The sequence below is a fragment of the Vipera ursinii genome (assembly GCF_947247035.1).
Source record: "Vipera ursinii genome assembly, chromosome: 4".
Lineage (NCBI taxonomy): Eukaryota > Metazoa > Chordata > Lepidosauria > Squamata > Viperidae > Vipera > Vipera ursinii.
In genome coordinates, this window is record NC_139514.1 from 108256133 (window position 1) to 108271187 (window position 15055).

General features: G+C 50.3%; 1 protein-coding gene across 1 annotated transcript in view; it reads left to right on the forward strand.

The window, feature by feature from the left end:
* Positions 1-5721: 5721 nt before the first annotated feature.
* The window catches only part of KLF12 (KLF transcription factor 12), a gene marked incomplete at both ends in the record, with an annotated part of 221424 nt that continues 212090 nt past the window's right edge, over positions 5722-15055 (forward strand). Inside the window, 2 exons of the mRNA XM_083361306.1 lie at positions 5722-6114; positions 6534-7085. Of these exons, the coding sequence (XP_083217432.1) occupies positions 5722-6114; positions 6534-7085 (945 nt within the window). The remainder of the gene's footprint in view (positions 6115-6533; positions 7086-15055) is intronic.

The window sequence follows — 15055 nt, forward strand, 5'->3', positions numbered from 1 at the left end:
GAGGAGCTAAAGAGCCTCTTGTTGCGAGTGAAGAAGGAGAGTGCAAAAGTTGGGTTGAAAATATACATTAAAAAAACCAAGATCATGGCATCTGGCCCTCTCAATTTCTGGCAAAGAAATGGGGAAGAAATGGAGGTAGTGACAGATTTTATTTTTCTGGGCTCCAAGATCACCACAGATGGGGACTGCAGCCAAGAAATTAAAAGACGCTTGCTCCTGGGGAGGAAAGCCATGGCAAATCTAGACAGCACCCTAAAAAGCAGAGACATCACCCTGCCAACAAAAGTGTGTATAGTCAAGGCTATGATCTTCCCAGTTGCAATGTATGGCTGTGAAAGTTGGACCATAAGAAAGGCTGAGCGCCAAAGAATTGAAGCCTTTGAACTATGGTGCTGGAGAAGACTCCTGCGAGTCCCTTGGACTGCAAGGCGATCAAACCGGTCAGTCTTAGAGGAGATCAACCCTGACTGCTCTTTAGAAGGCCAGATCCTGAAGTTGAGACTCAAATACTTTGGCCACCTAATAAGAAGGAAGGACTCACTGGAGAAGAGCCTAATGCTGGGAAAGATTGAGGGCAAGAGAAGAAAGGGATGACAGAGAATGAGGTGGCTGGATGAAGTCACTGAAGCGGTAGGCATGAGCTAAATGGACTCCAGAAGATGGTAGAGGACAGGAAGGCCTGGAGGAATGTTGTCCATGGGGTCGCGATGGGTCGGACACGACTTCACAACAACAACAACAAATATATAATCCTCAACTTAATGACAATTGAGCCGAAAATTTCTGTTGCTAGGTGAAACATTTGTTAAGCAACTTTTGGCCCATTTTATGACCTTTCTTGCTACAATGTTAAGTGAACCACTCCAGTAATTAACTTAGTAACATGGTTGTTAAGTGAATCTGGCTTCACCATTGTCTTGGCTTGTTGGGAAGTTGCGAAATGTGATCACATGACCCCGGGACGCTGCAACTGTCACAAATATGAACCAGTTGCCAAGTTTCTGAATTTTGATCATGTGACCAGAGGGATGCTGCAATGGTCATAAGTGTGAAAAATGGTGATAAATCCCTTTTTTCCGGCACCATTGTAACTTTGAGTGGTCACTAAATGAACTGTTGTAAGTCGAGAACTACCTGTATAAGCCGAGAAGTAACTGAAAGAAGTATGTGATTAAAAACTAAGTAGAGTCACCAAACCCTTGGTTGATACAAGGAGATACACAAAGACAGGTAGCATCAACCAAGGTCCATGAAAGGTAATGGGCAGTAGAATAGAGTTGAAAGGGACCATGGAGTTCTTCAAGTCCAGCCCCCTGCTCAAGTAGGAGAACCTATACTATTTCAAACAAGTGACTGTCTAGTGTCTTCTTAAAAATATCCAGTGATGGAGCGCCCACAGTTTCTGAAGACAAGCTGTTCCACTGTTTAATTGTCCTCACTGTTAGGAAGTGTCTCCTTAATTCCAGATTGCTTCTCTTTTTGATCAGTTTCTAACCATTGTTTCTTGTCTTGCCCTCTGGTGCTTTGGAGAATATTTTGACCTCCTCTTCTTTGTGGCAGTCCCCCAAATACTGGAATCATGTCAACCCTATTTCTTCTTTTCTTTAGACTAGCCAAATTCAATTGTGCAGCTGTTCCTCATGTGTTTTAGTCTCCAGGCCTTTGATCGTCTTAGTTGCTCTTTGAATTTTTCCCAAAGTCTCAAGATCTTTTTGTAGCATGGTGACCAAAATTGGTTGCAGTATTCCAGGTGTGGTCTTAAGTAGCTTATATTACATAACATTTCAATGGTTTATCTTGGAATAGGACTTGTTTACCTTTGTTTATCTTTTGAGTATCAATCTCTCTTGCAAATCTGTTTGGGATTCTCTGTTCACTTTCTGTTCACTTCCCTGGGTGGGAAACCCTCATGAGCATATCAATTCCCTACCTCAAGATACCACTTTTTGCAGAGGAAATAGTTTGAAATGTTAATCTGAGAAAGCTTTCCCAATGTCATTTGCTAATGTTCAAGTTACACTGTCCTTCATTCAGCTTTTCCTAATCTATTTTCCCCCTAAATTAGTCTCTCTGGGTGTATTTTGGCCAACACATCCAGGCTTCACTAGTTTCATTGGAATTCATCTTGAATTTTATCACTGAATAAAGTGTGTAAGTTGGGCTAAGGCACTAGTTGTTTAATTATTACTTTTTCCTCTGTTTCTTACGACTGCAGAATCCAGTAAATTCCAGATGCTAAATTGGGCAAAAGTTTGGTCATCTGGTAGCTTTCAATGTCAGCCCTAAAACCTGGAGTGGGGAAGGATGGCCCTTTTATGACTTGTGGAGTTCAACTCCTAAAATTCCTTGGCCAGCCATACTGGTTCAGGGAATTCTGGGAATTGAAGTCCACAAGTTATAAAGGGGCCATTGTTCTTCACCTCTGCCCTAAGAGAATAAAAACTGAACATTCCTTTAAAGGTAAAGGTAAAGGTTCCCCCGCACATGCATGCTAGTCGTTTCCGACTCTAGGGGCCGGTGCTCATCTCCGTTTCAAAGCCAAAGAGCCAGCGCTTGTCCGAGGACGTCTCCGTGGTCATGTGGCCGACATGACTAGACGCCAAAGGCACACGGAACGCTGTTACCTTCCCACCGTAGTGGTCCCTATTTTTCTACTTGCATTTTTACGTGCTTTCGAACTGCTAGGTTGGCAGAAGCTGGGACGAGTAACAGGCGCTCACTCTGCTACATGGCACTCGGGATTCGACCCGCCAAACTGCCGACCTTCTGATCGACAAGCTCGGCGTCCTAACCCACTGAGCCACCGCGTCCCTTGAACATTCCTTTACATAGGATGAAATGACACCTCACATCTTCTGCAAAGTTGAGTGCACTCTCATTATTTATTTGCACTTTTACCCCTCCTCTGGATATGCAGGCACTTCAGGACTCAAACTCTCACAAAAATGGAAGAATACCTTTGATTCCCACAATGGATGAATGGCTGCAACAGTTGATGGACTTAGCAGAGATGGCAAAATTACTTTGGTTAAAGAAAAGAAGACAATTAATTTTGTTTCTATTTGGAAACTGCTTTGGGACTTTGTGTTTGAGGTGGGGAAAAGAAAAACCTTGCTAATTAGATAGGCTCCTTCTTATAGAAATGGCTAGTATATATTATTACCTAAAAGTTAAAAGATGAGGTTTTATGTTGCTACCTTATTCTACTGCACCAAAAGGAGTCGGAAATCAACGCTTTTCTTTTTCTCTCCCCCAATCCCACATTGTTTTCTTTTTCCCCTTTCCTCCATTATTTTCATTCTTTGTACTTTTTTAATATTTTGATAAATTAATAAAATATTTGAATCGTTAAGGCTCAAACCCCCTCCCGACAGGCTTGGTGAGGCTCCAGCCATGGCCTTAAGCAAATGAATAAAAGTAAAGTTACAGCATAAGAAGTTTGAATCCCAGCAGAGAGGAAAGACAAAAATCCGGGAATTGTTGGGACTGTTCTTGTGTCTGTGCAGTAGAAATGGTTAAAGTCCTGTCAGGGCTAGATGGATGAGCTCATAAGGAAGGGATAGCTTGGTTTGTGAGGTGAGGAGAAATAAAGCTTTGACAGCTGCTCAAGGGGACATTTCCTGGGCATTCAGGCTGAAAATATAGGTTGAAAATGTCAAAAGTGTTCCTCAATCTTTCCCAGAAGCATAGTAGTACTTCTGGAGCCCTGCAAAATATCATCATTTTGTCTCAGCATGGCGATCTCTACAATTCTTCAAAACAAACCAGCAGATGTTGGTGGTAGCAGCAGAGTTCTTTGAGAAGACAGTTCTCCAAGACAGTTCTAAGATGAGGATGCCATGGCTGTTACCTAGTTCCAAAGTTGGCACCAGACCACCCAAAGAATGTTCATTACCTTCCCCAACCAAGGGGAGGGTAATTGTTTCACATTCTCATCTTTAACGAGACAGCTAAGGGAATCTTCCAGATAACCCAAAACTGACTGAGCTGGTGGTTTTCAACCTGTGGTTCATGGCCCTCTGGGGGGAAGTCATGATGTCTGTTATGTATTAGGCTTTATTGGAACACCTAAAGCTTGCATAAGAGTCACCACCAGGAGGCGTTGAACAGTAACTGTTTTGGCGGGAAGCATTTTCGGCGGTAAACAGAGGTTCAATCTGATTGGTTGGTTGAGTACCTGGCCAGGTATATATATGAGTGCAGTTAGCCCCTATTCCCCAGTACAGTCACTTTCACCAAATAAAGAGCTGTTATGTTGTACTCATCGGCTTGGTGTCTTTCCTGCTCTACAGAACCCACTACACAACAATGTCATCACAGGGAGGTCCTCGAATGCTTGAAGAAACATCTTGCTGGTCCATGGCCAGGGTCCATGGGCACAAAAAGAATTTAAAGCTTGGGAACCCCTGGAAAGAGCCGTTGATATTCTAGAACTCAGAAATTCAAGATGATCTCGAGAAGTGACAGGACTGAAAATAAGAGAAGGAAATGTAAGAGAGGCACAGGTAAAGTCCCAAAGAGAAACTGGGACTTCCTTAGGTTTTGGTTTTTTTTCCTTGAAAATATTTTGCTTCTCATTCAAGAAGCTTCTTCAGTTCTGGAGAATTGAAGAACTGAAGAATTGAAGAAGCTTCTTGGATGAGAAGCGAAACTTTTTTTTCAGGAAAAAAAAAACTAAGAAAGTCCAATTCCCCTTTGGAAAAGTACCTTTGGGACAACCACGACCTGGATGATTGAGAATCTCCACAGACACAGGTAAAGTTCTTCATTGGCTTGGTGACAGCAGGTGCCAAAAGGATAGATGGGTTTGCAAGCCGACTGTGAACCTATTGAAAAGAAAAATGGGTGGTTCGGATGCATAAAATGGCAGGAAAGTCTTCATGCCATTCAACTCTCTCCAGCATTGGAGAGATCCCATTGAAGCACTCAACACCGGGCACCACACCTTAAAAAAAAGAGATTCTCCTACAGATCCTCAAAGGCCTTAGGAGAAAATATCTGGTTATGATTAAACTTGAGAAAAAACTAAAAAAAAATTTGCCCCAAAGCAAAGACCTTTCTGGCTTTGCGGACGGGCGATTGGGAGGGGGGGAGAGAGAAGAGGAGATGGTTCCGTGCAAGCGGCGGCAAGCGCATGTGTGCATGCGCACACCTCCATTTGCGCAAGCGGCAGGCACATGCTCCCACCGCTCGCAGAAATGGAGCATGCACGCACACGCTCACACACTGCCTGCACAAGTGCGGATGCACCTGTGGGCTCACCTGCTGCTTGCGTGGCCTGGTTCCGAACAGCAGCGGGCCACAGCCCAGGGGTTAGGGACCCCTGCCTTAAATGACAGAAAGGCAGATTTCTGCTAAAATGTTAAGGGTGGTGGAAGTAGTTGTTGAAAGACGGTGGACTCCCGGTTCCCGGGGTTCCTTTCCAGGGGAAGACTGGATGCTCTCCAGGTTCCCCTTGGGGCCCAAAGCTTGCTCTTCAGAATCTTTCAAAAGGACTTGGCACCTTGGCAAGGCACTTTCACCAGGGCAGCCCCAGGCAGACTTTCAGAACACCTGTCCCCAGAGGACCCTCTTCTCTTCTCCTCTCCTCTTGCACTTCCACCTAGTGCAAGGAAGGGCAGCTCAGGACGGAGCTGCTGCTGCTGCTCACCAAGTCCCCCTCCCGCTTACGCGTCCTGCAGAGGGCAGGTGGCCGGAGCGCAACCCTCCCCCACGGCGGGCATGGCGGGAGAAGCCGGTCACCAGCCCAGCGGGCAGTTGATGCCTCCTTCGCCAGGCCGGGAGCGGATCCGCGCGTGGGGTGGCTGGGCTGCCTGGAAGCCCATGCCCTTAGTCCATCCTGCATCGCCGAAGGCTGCAGACTTTGGAAAGAGCCGGAGCCCCGACAACCCTCCTCTTGCGCCTCGGACTGGGAAAAGGATCGACTGCTCCGGCCCCACCTTTACTTGCGGACCTCGCTCCCCGCCCTTTGGCTGGGTTGGGCACCCGGCTCCCCGGGGCCGGGATGGGCTGGGCTGGCTGCGCGGCTGCCCTGCGCCCCGGCCTCTCCTGGATTGGCTGGGGGCGCTGTTCGGAGGGGCCGAGCGAGGCGGGCGGGCCGGGGGCTTTTGTGGGGCAGGAGCCTCCTCCTCCTCCTCCTCTTCTTCCCCTCCTCCTCCTCTTCTTCCCCTCCTCCTCCTCCTCCTCCTCTTCTTCCCCTCCTCCTCCTCTTCTCCTCCTCCTCTTCTTCCCCTCCTCCTCCTCCTCTCCTCCTCCTCCTCCTCCCCTTCTTCTTCTTCCCCTCCTCCTCCTCCTCCTCTTCTTCCCCTCCTCCTCCTCCTCCTCCTCCTCCTCTTCTTCCCCTCCTCCTCCTCCTCCTCCTCTTCTTCCCCTCCTCCTCCTCCTCCTCCTCCTCCTCTTCTTCCCCTCCTCCTCCTCCTCCTCCTCCTCTTCTTCCCCTCCTCCTCCTCCTCCTCTTCTTCCCCTCCTCCTCCTCCTCTTCTTCTTCCCCTCCTCCTCCTCCTCTTCCCCTCCTCCTCCTCCTCCTTGCGCAGCCCGGCCCACCTGAGCCGGCGAGTGGCAGCCCCCCCGCCCTTGCCGCAGCCGCGGCCCCCTCCCCGCCCCCGTCCCGAGACGTCCCGGCCAGGAAGGCGGTGGAGGCACCGCATTGTGCCCGGCAGCAGCGCTCCTTTTACGCGCCGCCCCCCCCGAAAGTCCCCGGCCAGCCAGCCAGCCAGCCAGCCAGCAGCCCCGCCCGACCCCGCCCCTCGCCCCCTCCCCGAGAACCGCAGCGAGCGCGCGCCAGGGAGGGAGGGAGGGAGGGAACGAGGAGGGGGGGGAGAAAAGCGCGGGCACGCCAGCCAGCCAGCCAGCCAGCCAGCCAGCCGCGGCCGGGAGAAGAGGCTGCGAGCGAGCGGAGCGGAGGGCGCCCGGCGCGGGTGGCGCGCGCGCGCGCGCGTGGGTCTGTGTCTGGCGGGCAGCGGGTGTGTGGCGGCGGCGGCGGCGGCGGCGGAGGAGAAGAGAGTCCGGGCGGAGAGGGATCCTGGAGGGACGGAGGGTCCTTGGGCTCCGCGGCGGCGGCGGCGGCGGCAACAGCAGCGGAGCAGGTCGGTTCTCTGAAGCTTCTTCTCGGGGTCGCCACGGTGAACGCCTCCGGCGCTCCCTCCGGCCGTCCTGGGCGCTGGGGCACCGGAGGGGTTTCGGGAAGGGTGGGCTGGGAACGCGAGGAAAAGACCTCCCCGCGTTCAGCGGTTGCAGCAGCGGCGGAGCCAGCGCGGGTGTCCCGCTTCTCCGTCTTTGGGAGATGCCCGGGGAGCAGCCCCCAGGGCGCATCCGCCAGAAGTGGCCGCTCAGCCTCCAGGAGGGCAGCAGGTTGGCTGGGGACGTCTTTCGGGAAGGACCCCGGGGGGTTGGAGGGGGGGTTGTTCGGAGCCGCTTCTACTCCGGGAACGACCGCTCGGGTGTCCGGGACTCGGCGCTGTCACTTGCCCCCCCTGGCTTGTCATGCAAGTGGCTTCGGCCAGCCCGCACCTCTCCTCTCCCCTACTTCCCTCGCCCCCCCTCCTCCTCCTCCTCTCCCCGGGAGGGGGGGGGAAAGATGGAGTGGGAGTTGACAAAGGGAGAAGTTTGCGGGAGGTCGGCCCGACCGAGGCTGGGGGTGGAGGAGTGGGCCAGGGCGGAAACTCCCGCTGGCTGGGGCAGAGGCGGAGTAATGCCAGGGTCGGGTCGCGGGTGTTCCGAGACGGGGTGGTCCCGGGTGGGAAGTTGGCCTTTAGAGAGAGAGAGATCCCCTCCGTGCTGGTCTCCTGGCGCAGGAACTTCTAGCGAACTTTGTTTGGGGTGGGATTTATTATGATTATGATGATGATTATTATTATTTTGCCGAAAAAGTGGGAGAGCAGCGAAGCAAATGCTCTTCGCCCAAAAGCTTAAATAGAGCGTGCTTGATTTTTACATAAGGCTTTGGCGGGCTCTTCTGGTTCTCTCGCGTCCTGGACGGCAAAACTTGCATTGTTAGACGCGCTTTCATCACGATTACCCAGGTTCAGCTGATTTAGGAGCTTGGCGGTGTCGGCTTCTTAAAGACCTTAAGTCCGGGCGGAATGCGTAAAGCTGGATAAGCGCGCCGTGGCGGGTTTTTAGCTCGCGGCTGTGGAAAAAAAAGAAAAAGAAAGAAAGAAAGAAAGAAAGAAAGAAAGAAAGAAAGAAAGAAAGAAAGAAAGAAAGAAAGAAAGAAAGAAAGAAAGAAAGAAAGAAAGAAAGAAAGGCTGCAACCAAACGCCCCCTTGGAAGCACCGCGGAGAGAGGCTCGCGGCCCCTTCCTACCCACGAAGCATTTTATTTACAGGCGGGGTCGGGACACGCGGAGCCTGACGGACGCGTGCCAATCAAGCCAGGGCCGGGCTTCAAAAGCCCCGCCAACTCCAGTCCAGGTTGTGTGAGCTAGAAGCTGGTCCCGCTTTGGGTGGGAGGGAGGGAGGAGAATGGGTGGGCTTGTGCGAACTGGAGGGAGGGAAGGAGGGAGGGTCCTTTTTGGTCGGGCTCCTGTTCCGGGCAGGAATGTGTGTCCCCCTCCCCCGTTCATCCCTGCAGCCTTTGCCAAAGCTTGGGCGGGGGACGCGGTGCTCTTCCGCCCGAGGTGGGCCCTCCGGTGCGCCAAGGGCTGCTTGGATTGGCTCAGAGCCGCGGACTGGAAATTGGCCCCACTTCAGGGTCATGTGGCGAGCAGGGGCACCGAGAGGCCGGTTTCCATGGCGCTGCCTCCCTCCCTCCCTCCCTCCCCCCCCCCCCCCAATCTTGGCAGGTAGCTCTTCACGGCGAGGTTTCTTTATATGGCCCTGGTATGTGAGCACCATTTCCTGAGCCTTGAAATGAAACAGGAGCAGCCGAGTGAAGTGTGTGTGTGTACAGTGCGCACACATGCACAACCCCTCCCTTCCCCTCCTGCCCTCCCCGCCTGTCAGCAACGAGATGGCCGGTGGGGGGGGGCGGTGGGGGTGTGTGAAACGAAGACGCTTCTCAGACGCGGAGAGTTTTAAGTTAACATTCAGCCGCTTGTTCGCCGCCTCTTCCTCGCCAAGTGCCCAAGTGGGAGAGCTGGTTGGGAAAAATTGGGGGGGGGGGGCGGCTGCCTGATCCTTTTAAGCAAGGTTGAAGATACTGTCGTCATCCGTGGCAAAGTAAGGCAGTCTTCCTGCTCTCCCTCTCCCCTTCCCTTCCCTTCCCCTCCCCGCTTCTCTCCGTACAGCTCGGAGAGCCCACCGCGGCTAAGCGAGCGCACAGCCTCAGCCCCAGCCAGCAGCTCTTCTCCCTCTGTCTCCTGTACAAACACAATGATGTCACTTTCCTTTTTCTGCTCCTGGGTGGGGAAGGAAGAGGCTGAGCCGTCGAATTGACTCTCAGGTCACGCAAAGCATCTCCGCCAGGGCTTCTAGGACCCCAGGCTTACTTTTCAGGGGGGAAAGCGTCTCTGCTGGCCGGCTAAAGGAGGTGTGGGGGGGGGAGGAATCCAGGTGGGGTGTTTGGGTGTAGGGAAGGGTCTTGGGATGACAGGAAATGCTGCCCCGCTTTTGGAACCCTGGGCAGAGGGATATCCTCCAGCAACCGTGAGAGAGAGAGTCACTCTCTGGCTTTCCCTAAAGGTCTGAGGATTTCAGGTTTATTACTTTGTGTCTTGGGGACAAGTCTTGACATAATTCCCATCCTTGCGTTTCTGTCTTCCTGAAAAAGGGACCAGCTCTCTCTGGAGGGGGGGGGGAGAGAGACAAAAAAAGAAAAATGATGATTTGCATTCTGGGACTGATCTGATTTGGATTGCCACAGCCTAGAGAACAAACACGGCCCCTTCGCTTTGCCCCAGAAGTCCATAAAAAACTTGACCGAAGATCAGTCTTCTGTCAAGTTCTTATGGACTTCTGGGCAAAGTGAAGATGCTGTGTTTGTTCTCTAGGCTGTGGCAGTGCAAAGTTTCTTGTGGTCCTACTTGTCTCCTGAATGTTCCCATGGAACTGAGATCATCCGTGAAGGGCCATGTTCACCACTGATGCCCCTCTTTTTGGAGGTTGTCACAGTATTTGGAGCAGAAGACTTTGGGGAGGGATGTCTAGTGCTGGATTGCATCACTTGGTTGCAGAAAACCCTAGATTACTTGTTATGTACTGGGCTTGTGGTGATACACCACGTGCGTTGCTGGAGCAGCTAACGGCTCTCCAGTAACCCAGACTAGCTGTCTCCTGTCCTGCAATTGGCTAGCCCCAGGCGGCAAGAGTGGGTTCAAACCTATTGGCTGCCGCCTAGGGGCTAGACTATAGTGGCTGGTTGCAGCCCAGGTTTCAGTACAGTTCTAGCAAGAATAAAGTATGTGTTATCCTGTACTCAGCCTCGTGTCTTCCTTCCTGTACCAAAGAGCCCACTACTTAACATTACTTTTGGGGGGGGGGATCTCCATTAAAAGGGTATCAGGGATGAGAGAGAACTTTTTCCAGGATGGTTGCTTTTCTTTCCCCTATCTCCAGGGCTAGGGTGTGGTCTGCTACGAGGGAGTGTTTTGGTGGATTTATCCACGTCAGAAGCATCTGTGAGATCTATGCTCATCTCTCTGTATTCTCTCTTCACTCTTTCCTCCTCTTCATGGCGTGTGACATCTATTGCAATTTTATTTCTTTGGGCATTTACTGGTTTTGAAAGTAGGTCTCAGTAACCTTGAAAAAAATGATTTGGGCAGTAGGAAACAGGGCAGAAACTTAGGGGTGACCCATAGAGGCTGTCTGTGGTCTTCAACTCTAGTGTCCAGGAGTGTAAAGTAGGTAACAGAATAACAGAGTTGGAAGGGACCTTGGAGGTCATTTAGTCCAACCCCCTGCTCAGGCAGGAAACCCCATACCATTTCAGTCAAATAGTTGTCCAATCTCTTCTTAAAAACCTCCAGTGTCGGGAGCACCCACATCTCCTGGAGGCAAGTCATTCCACTGATTAACTGTTCTAACCAGCAGAACATTTCTCCTTAATTCTAGGTTGCTTCTCTCCTTGATTAGTTTCCATCCGTTGTTCCCAATCCCACCTTCAGGTGCTTTGGAGAATAGCTTGACTCCTTCTTCTTTGTGCCGTCTTCCTTCTGGCAGGTAGATTAAGCATCTCTTCATTAATAACTAATTCATAACCAAGGGAACAAGGAGACAGCCAGTCTGGGTGCAAGCTGGAGCTAACAAAAACTAAAGAGGGGGTGCAGTAGAGCGGGGCGGAAGAAGAAGTGGGACAAAATGTCGGAGGTGGGGCTGGAAAGGGAAGGAAGGCAGATCTGGAGCTCTCGGCAAAGCCCCCCCACCGCGAAAGCCAGCCGTGTCTTTCATGAATGGAAGGGCCTGGTGTCAAAACAGTTGGCCCAAACTAGGCAGGAAGTGTCACTCTAAAGACAACAGGAGGAGGAGGAGGAGGAAGGAGGAGGAGGGAGCCGGTCTTCCAGAAAGAAACTCCTCGGATGGCTGAGAAAGGGAGGTCAGCCAGTTGAGAAGGAACTGCTGCTGCTGCTGCTATTCATCAGGAAAGCTTGTCAAGCTGCCAAACCTGGGAAAGGAGAGGAAGAAGGGAAGGTGGGGCCGGGCGAGGCGAGGATAGAGGCCTGGCATCTCAAGCGAGTGAGCGCCTTTCCCACTGCATTTTAGTTATCCATCTGTAGAACCCCCCGGAAGTGCCTCCCTCCAAGCTTTTCCTTTAGTTTCCTTTCCCCGAGAAAAGGATATTATATCGAAAGGGTGGACTTTATTGTGGCCTCTTCCTGCAGGGGAGATAAGAGTCTCCTGGTTCGGTTGGAGGAAAGACTCTCTAGCTGTTGGTCTGAGATTCCTTTCTTCTGCAGAAAAAAGCACTTTCCTGGGGCATATTTTCTCTGGTGGCTGATCTTCCCACCAATGCCTGATTTGCTTTTCCAACAGCTTTGCCTTGAGGTTTTCTGAGGAACCTCAACGCCAACCTGCTAAACGTGAGCTGGAAAAGAGACTCCTGTGACGGGCTCCGCTTCTTCGTGCATCTCGGCTTGCGGGTGCAGAAGCCACCATCTTGGGGAGGCCGGCCACCTGCCCCATTGGTTTGCCCCGAGAGGATCATGAATCATGTGTTGGCTTTGGTGCAAGTGCTCTGGCTGGCACAAAGATGCAACATTTCTTGCAAAGTAACGGCAGTGTTTGTTAGCAGAGATGTTGCTTTTTGCTCAAGCAATTCAGTTCTTCTGTTGAGGGTCCTCATCAAGCAGCCTTCAGTCTTGGTCCTGGGGCTATAGGAGCACTGAGGCATTTGCCCCAGGAGTCCATTTGGACCTGAAAGGGAATTCCAGGGAACAAAACTCTCCCACTTGGATTCTCTGGCTATAGTACTATGAATCCTCTTAGGAAATTTAATAAAATGCCACTTTACAATCCTAGGAAAATGAATAAAATACCGCTTTACAAAGCCTTAGTAAGATCACACTTGGAATACTGCATCCAGCTCTGGTCCCTACAATATCAAAAAGATGTTGAGACTCTGGAAAGAGTGCAGAGAAGAGCAACAAAAACGATTAGGGGGAGGGAGGCTAAAAAGTATGAAGAAAGTTACAGGATTTGGGAATGTCTAATGAAAAGAAGGACTGGGTGTGCGACATAATAGCAGTGTACCAAAAATTGAGGGGCTCCTACAAACACGGTGTGTGTGGGGGGGGATTGTCAAACTATTTTCCAAAACACCAAAAAGGCAAGACAAGAAACAATGGTTGGAAACTAACCAAGGAGAGAAGCAACCTAGAACTAAGGAGGCTTTCAAAAAGAGACTGGATAACCATTTGTCTGAAATGGTATAAGCTCCCCTGCTTGACCAAGAGGTTGGACTAGAAGACATCTGAGGTCCCTTCCAGCTCTATTATTCTATGTTGTATGAAATCAGGGAAATATTAAATTCAATTAAAAACATCATATTGGTATCAGCACACTAGGTAAGACTCTGGTGAGAAAGGAGATAGGAGAAGGGTGGAAAAGCTTTATGGCAACTTCCTGGTCACCCTGAAATTCCCCCAGAAGGTCTCCTTGAGACAGCTACTCAAGGAGTACTTGCGTTGATGCTGAAATAATAGTATGGTTGGTATCTTGTTGTTGCCAAATTAAGTAAAAGACTCGCCCTCTAAATAGCTGCTTGCTTGGGAACTTGGAAGACTTGATGAGTTAGAACCCCATCTAAGGCAGGAGCCAAATTCTTTTTTTCCATCCATCTGCCATAATTCCGATGTTTCTGGCTTGGCCTTCTTTGAGCGCTCTCTTGCTCAGCTGATGAAAGAGCGAAAACCGACCCAGCCGTATCAGTGCAGACATTTTTCAAAATTGCAGATTGTGGGATTTGTGTTTAAGCTTGACTGGAGGTTGTTTTGCATTAAATTAAGTTATTGCTCCCCCCCTCCCCTCCTTAGTTTGCAAAGCACTGCCAGTGGTGCACCGTTGTCTTTAGGCGTAAAGGAAACACTGGCTCTAACCTGGTAACCTGACTTTTCTAAGAAAAAAACAACAACAACCCTTTCCTGAGGGTGGATGAACCTTCTGACCTTCTCAACTTAAGGCTTTTTTTCCCCCTGCAGCTGCAGTTCTTCCTGAGTGGTAGAAAGAAACTTACAACTTCCCCAATTAGGAAGCAAAATGCCTTTCTAAAGGGCTTGCACTGTGGAATGAAAGCATGCTAAGTCGTTCCATGTTGCCAGGGTAAAAATCCTGCCTGGTGGCCTCTCGTGTTCTCTAAAGACGCTTCCGTTGATGATGAGGAATCAGGTGGTCTTCTCAGAGGAGAAACATGTCCTTTCTGCAGTACGGAAAAGACACCTGAAGGCAAATCTGCATATGGGTTAGTTTTGACACCACCCTTTTGTTCTCAGTTTCAGCGCTGTGCGTAGAGCTTGTTTCCTATGTACTGGTCTAAGAGAGGGGCCCTTAATGGGTGTAGAAAGGGCAGGTGGTGAGGACTAATAAGCTGGGAGGAAAGCTTGATCAATTGTAATGGCAAAGGGATTGTCTTCATGAAGACTGTTAACCCCAACCCTCTTTGAAAGTGTTGACCAGCGCAGTTGCTTCAGTTCTCTCTCTCATCTTACAAGGGTTGGCTGGGGAAAAATAGATGCCAGGTGACTGAGATGAGTAGACCCTCTTCCTCTCTCAAGAAATTAGCTGCTTCAATGAAATATGACCCTTTCTGTTTCCAGCTTAGCCGAATGAAGGCCTCACAATCTCCGAGCAACCATTTCTCATTTCTCTAGAACAGCGGCCCCCAACCTTTTGGGCACCAGGGACTGGTTCTGCGGAGAGAGGATTTTCCGTGGACCGGAGAAGGCGTGGCTTCGTGTGCTGACTGCATCCCATAGATGGGGGCTTCGCTTGTTTGTGCGGCTCAGTTTCTGGCATGATGTGGACCGGTGTTGGGCTGCAGACCTGGGGTGGTGGTGGTGGGGACCCCTGCTCTACAGCACTTTACAATCTCCTGTAGATTATAGATTTGTAGATTGCCTCCAATGTTTCATCCAAGCAGATCCAGTTCCCAAATAGACAACAGGAAAGACCGTTGCAACCAGAATCCATGGGCTGTTCCCAGCAGATTCTGAAGACTCATCTCCCCCAATGTGATCACATGTGTATCAAGTCAACGGTGTCCAGGGAACCCCATTGGTTCCTCTTGAGGGGAAAATTAATAGCTGCCATTGTTCTTAGGTTTAGTTTGTGTGTGAGAATTAAGGATTGAAAAGTTGAAGTTTTGGGGTCGCTTCTGAGAAGGAGTTTCAGAGACTGGGTGGTATTGAATTATGCTAAACCTTTCAGAATGTGCACGAGTGTGTGGAGATCAAACGCTTTTAATCACTCTGTACAAAGATTTGGTTGTGGAGCTTGCTGGCGAATATCAAAAGTTGATTGGAGATGGGCAGGTTGTGCAGCATTACAAATACAGAGGCCTACATCATGTATTGTGTGGATGCTGGAACTTTTTCTCACATTACAGGACCTTTTAGCTGAATATTTTATAGTTCCTGAAATTTAAAAGCAGTTAAGATTTGAAGAGACATTCTGCTCATGAAGTC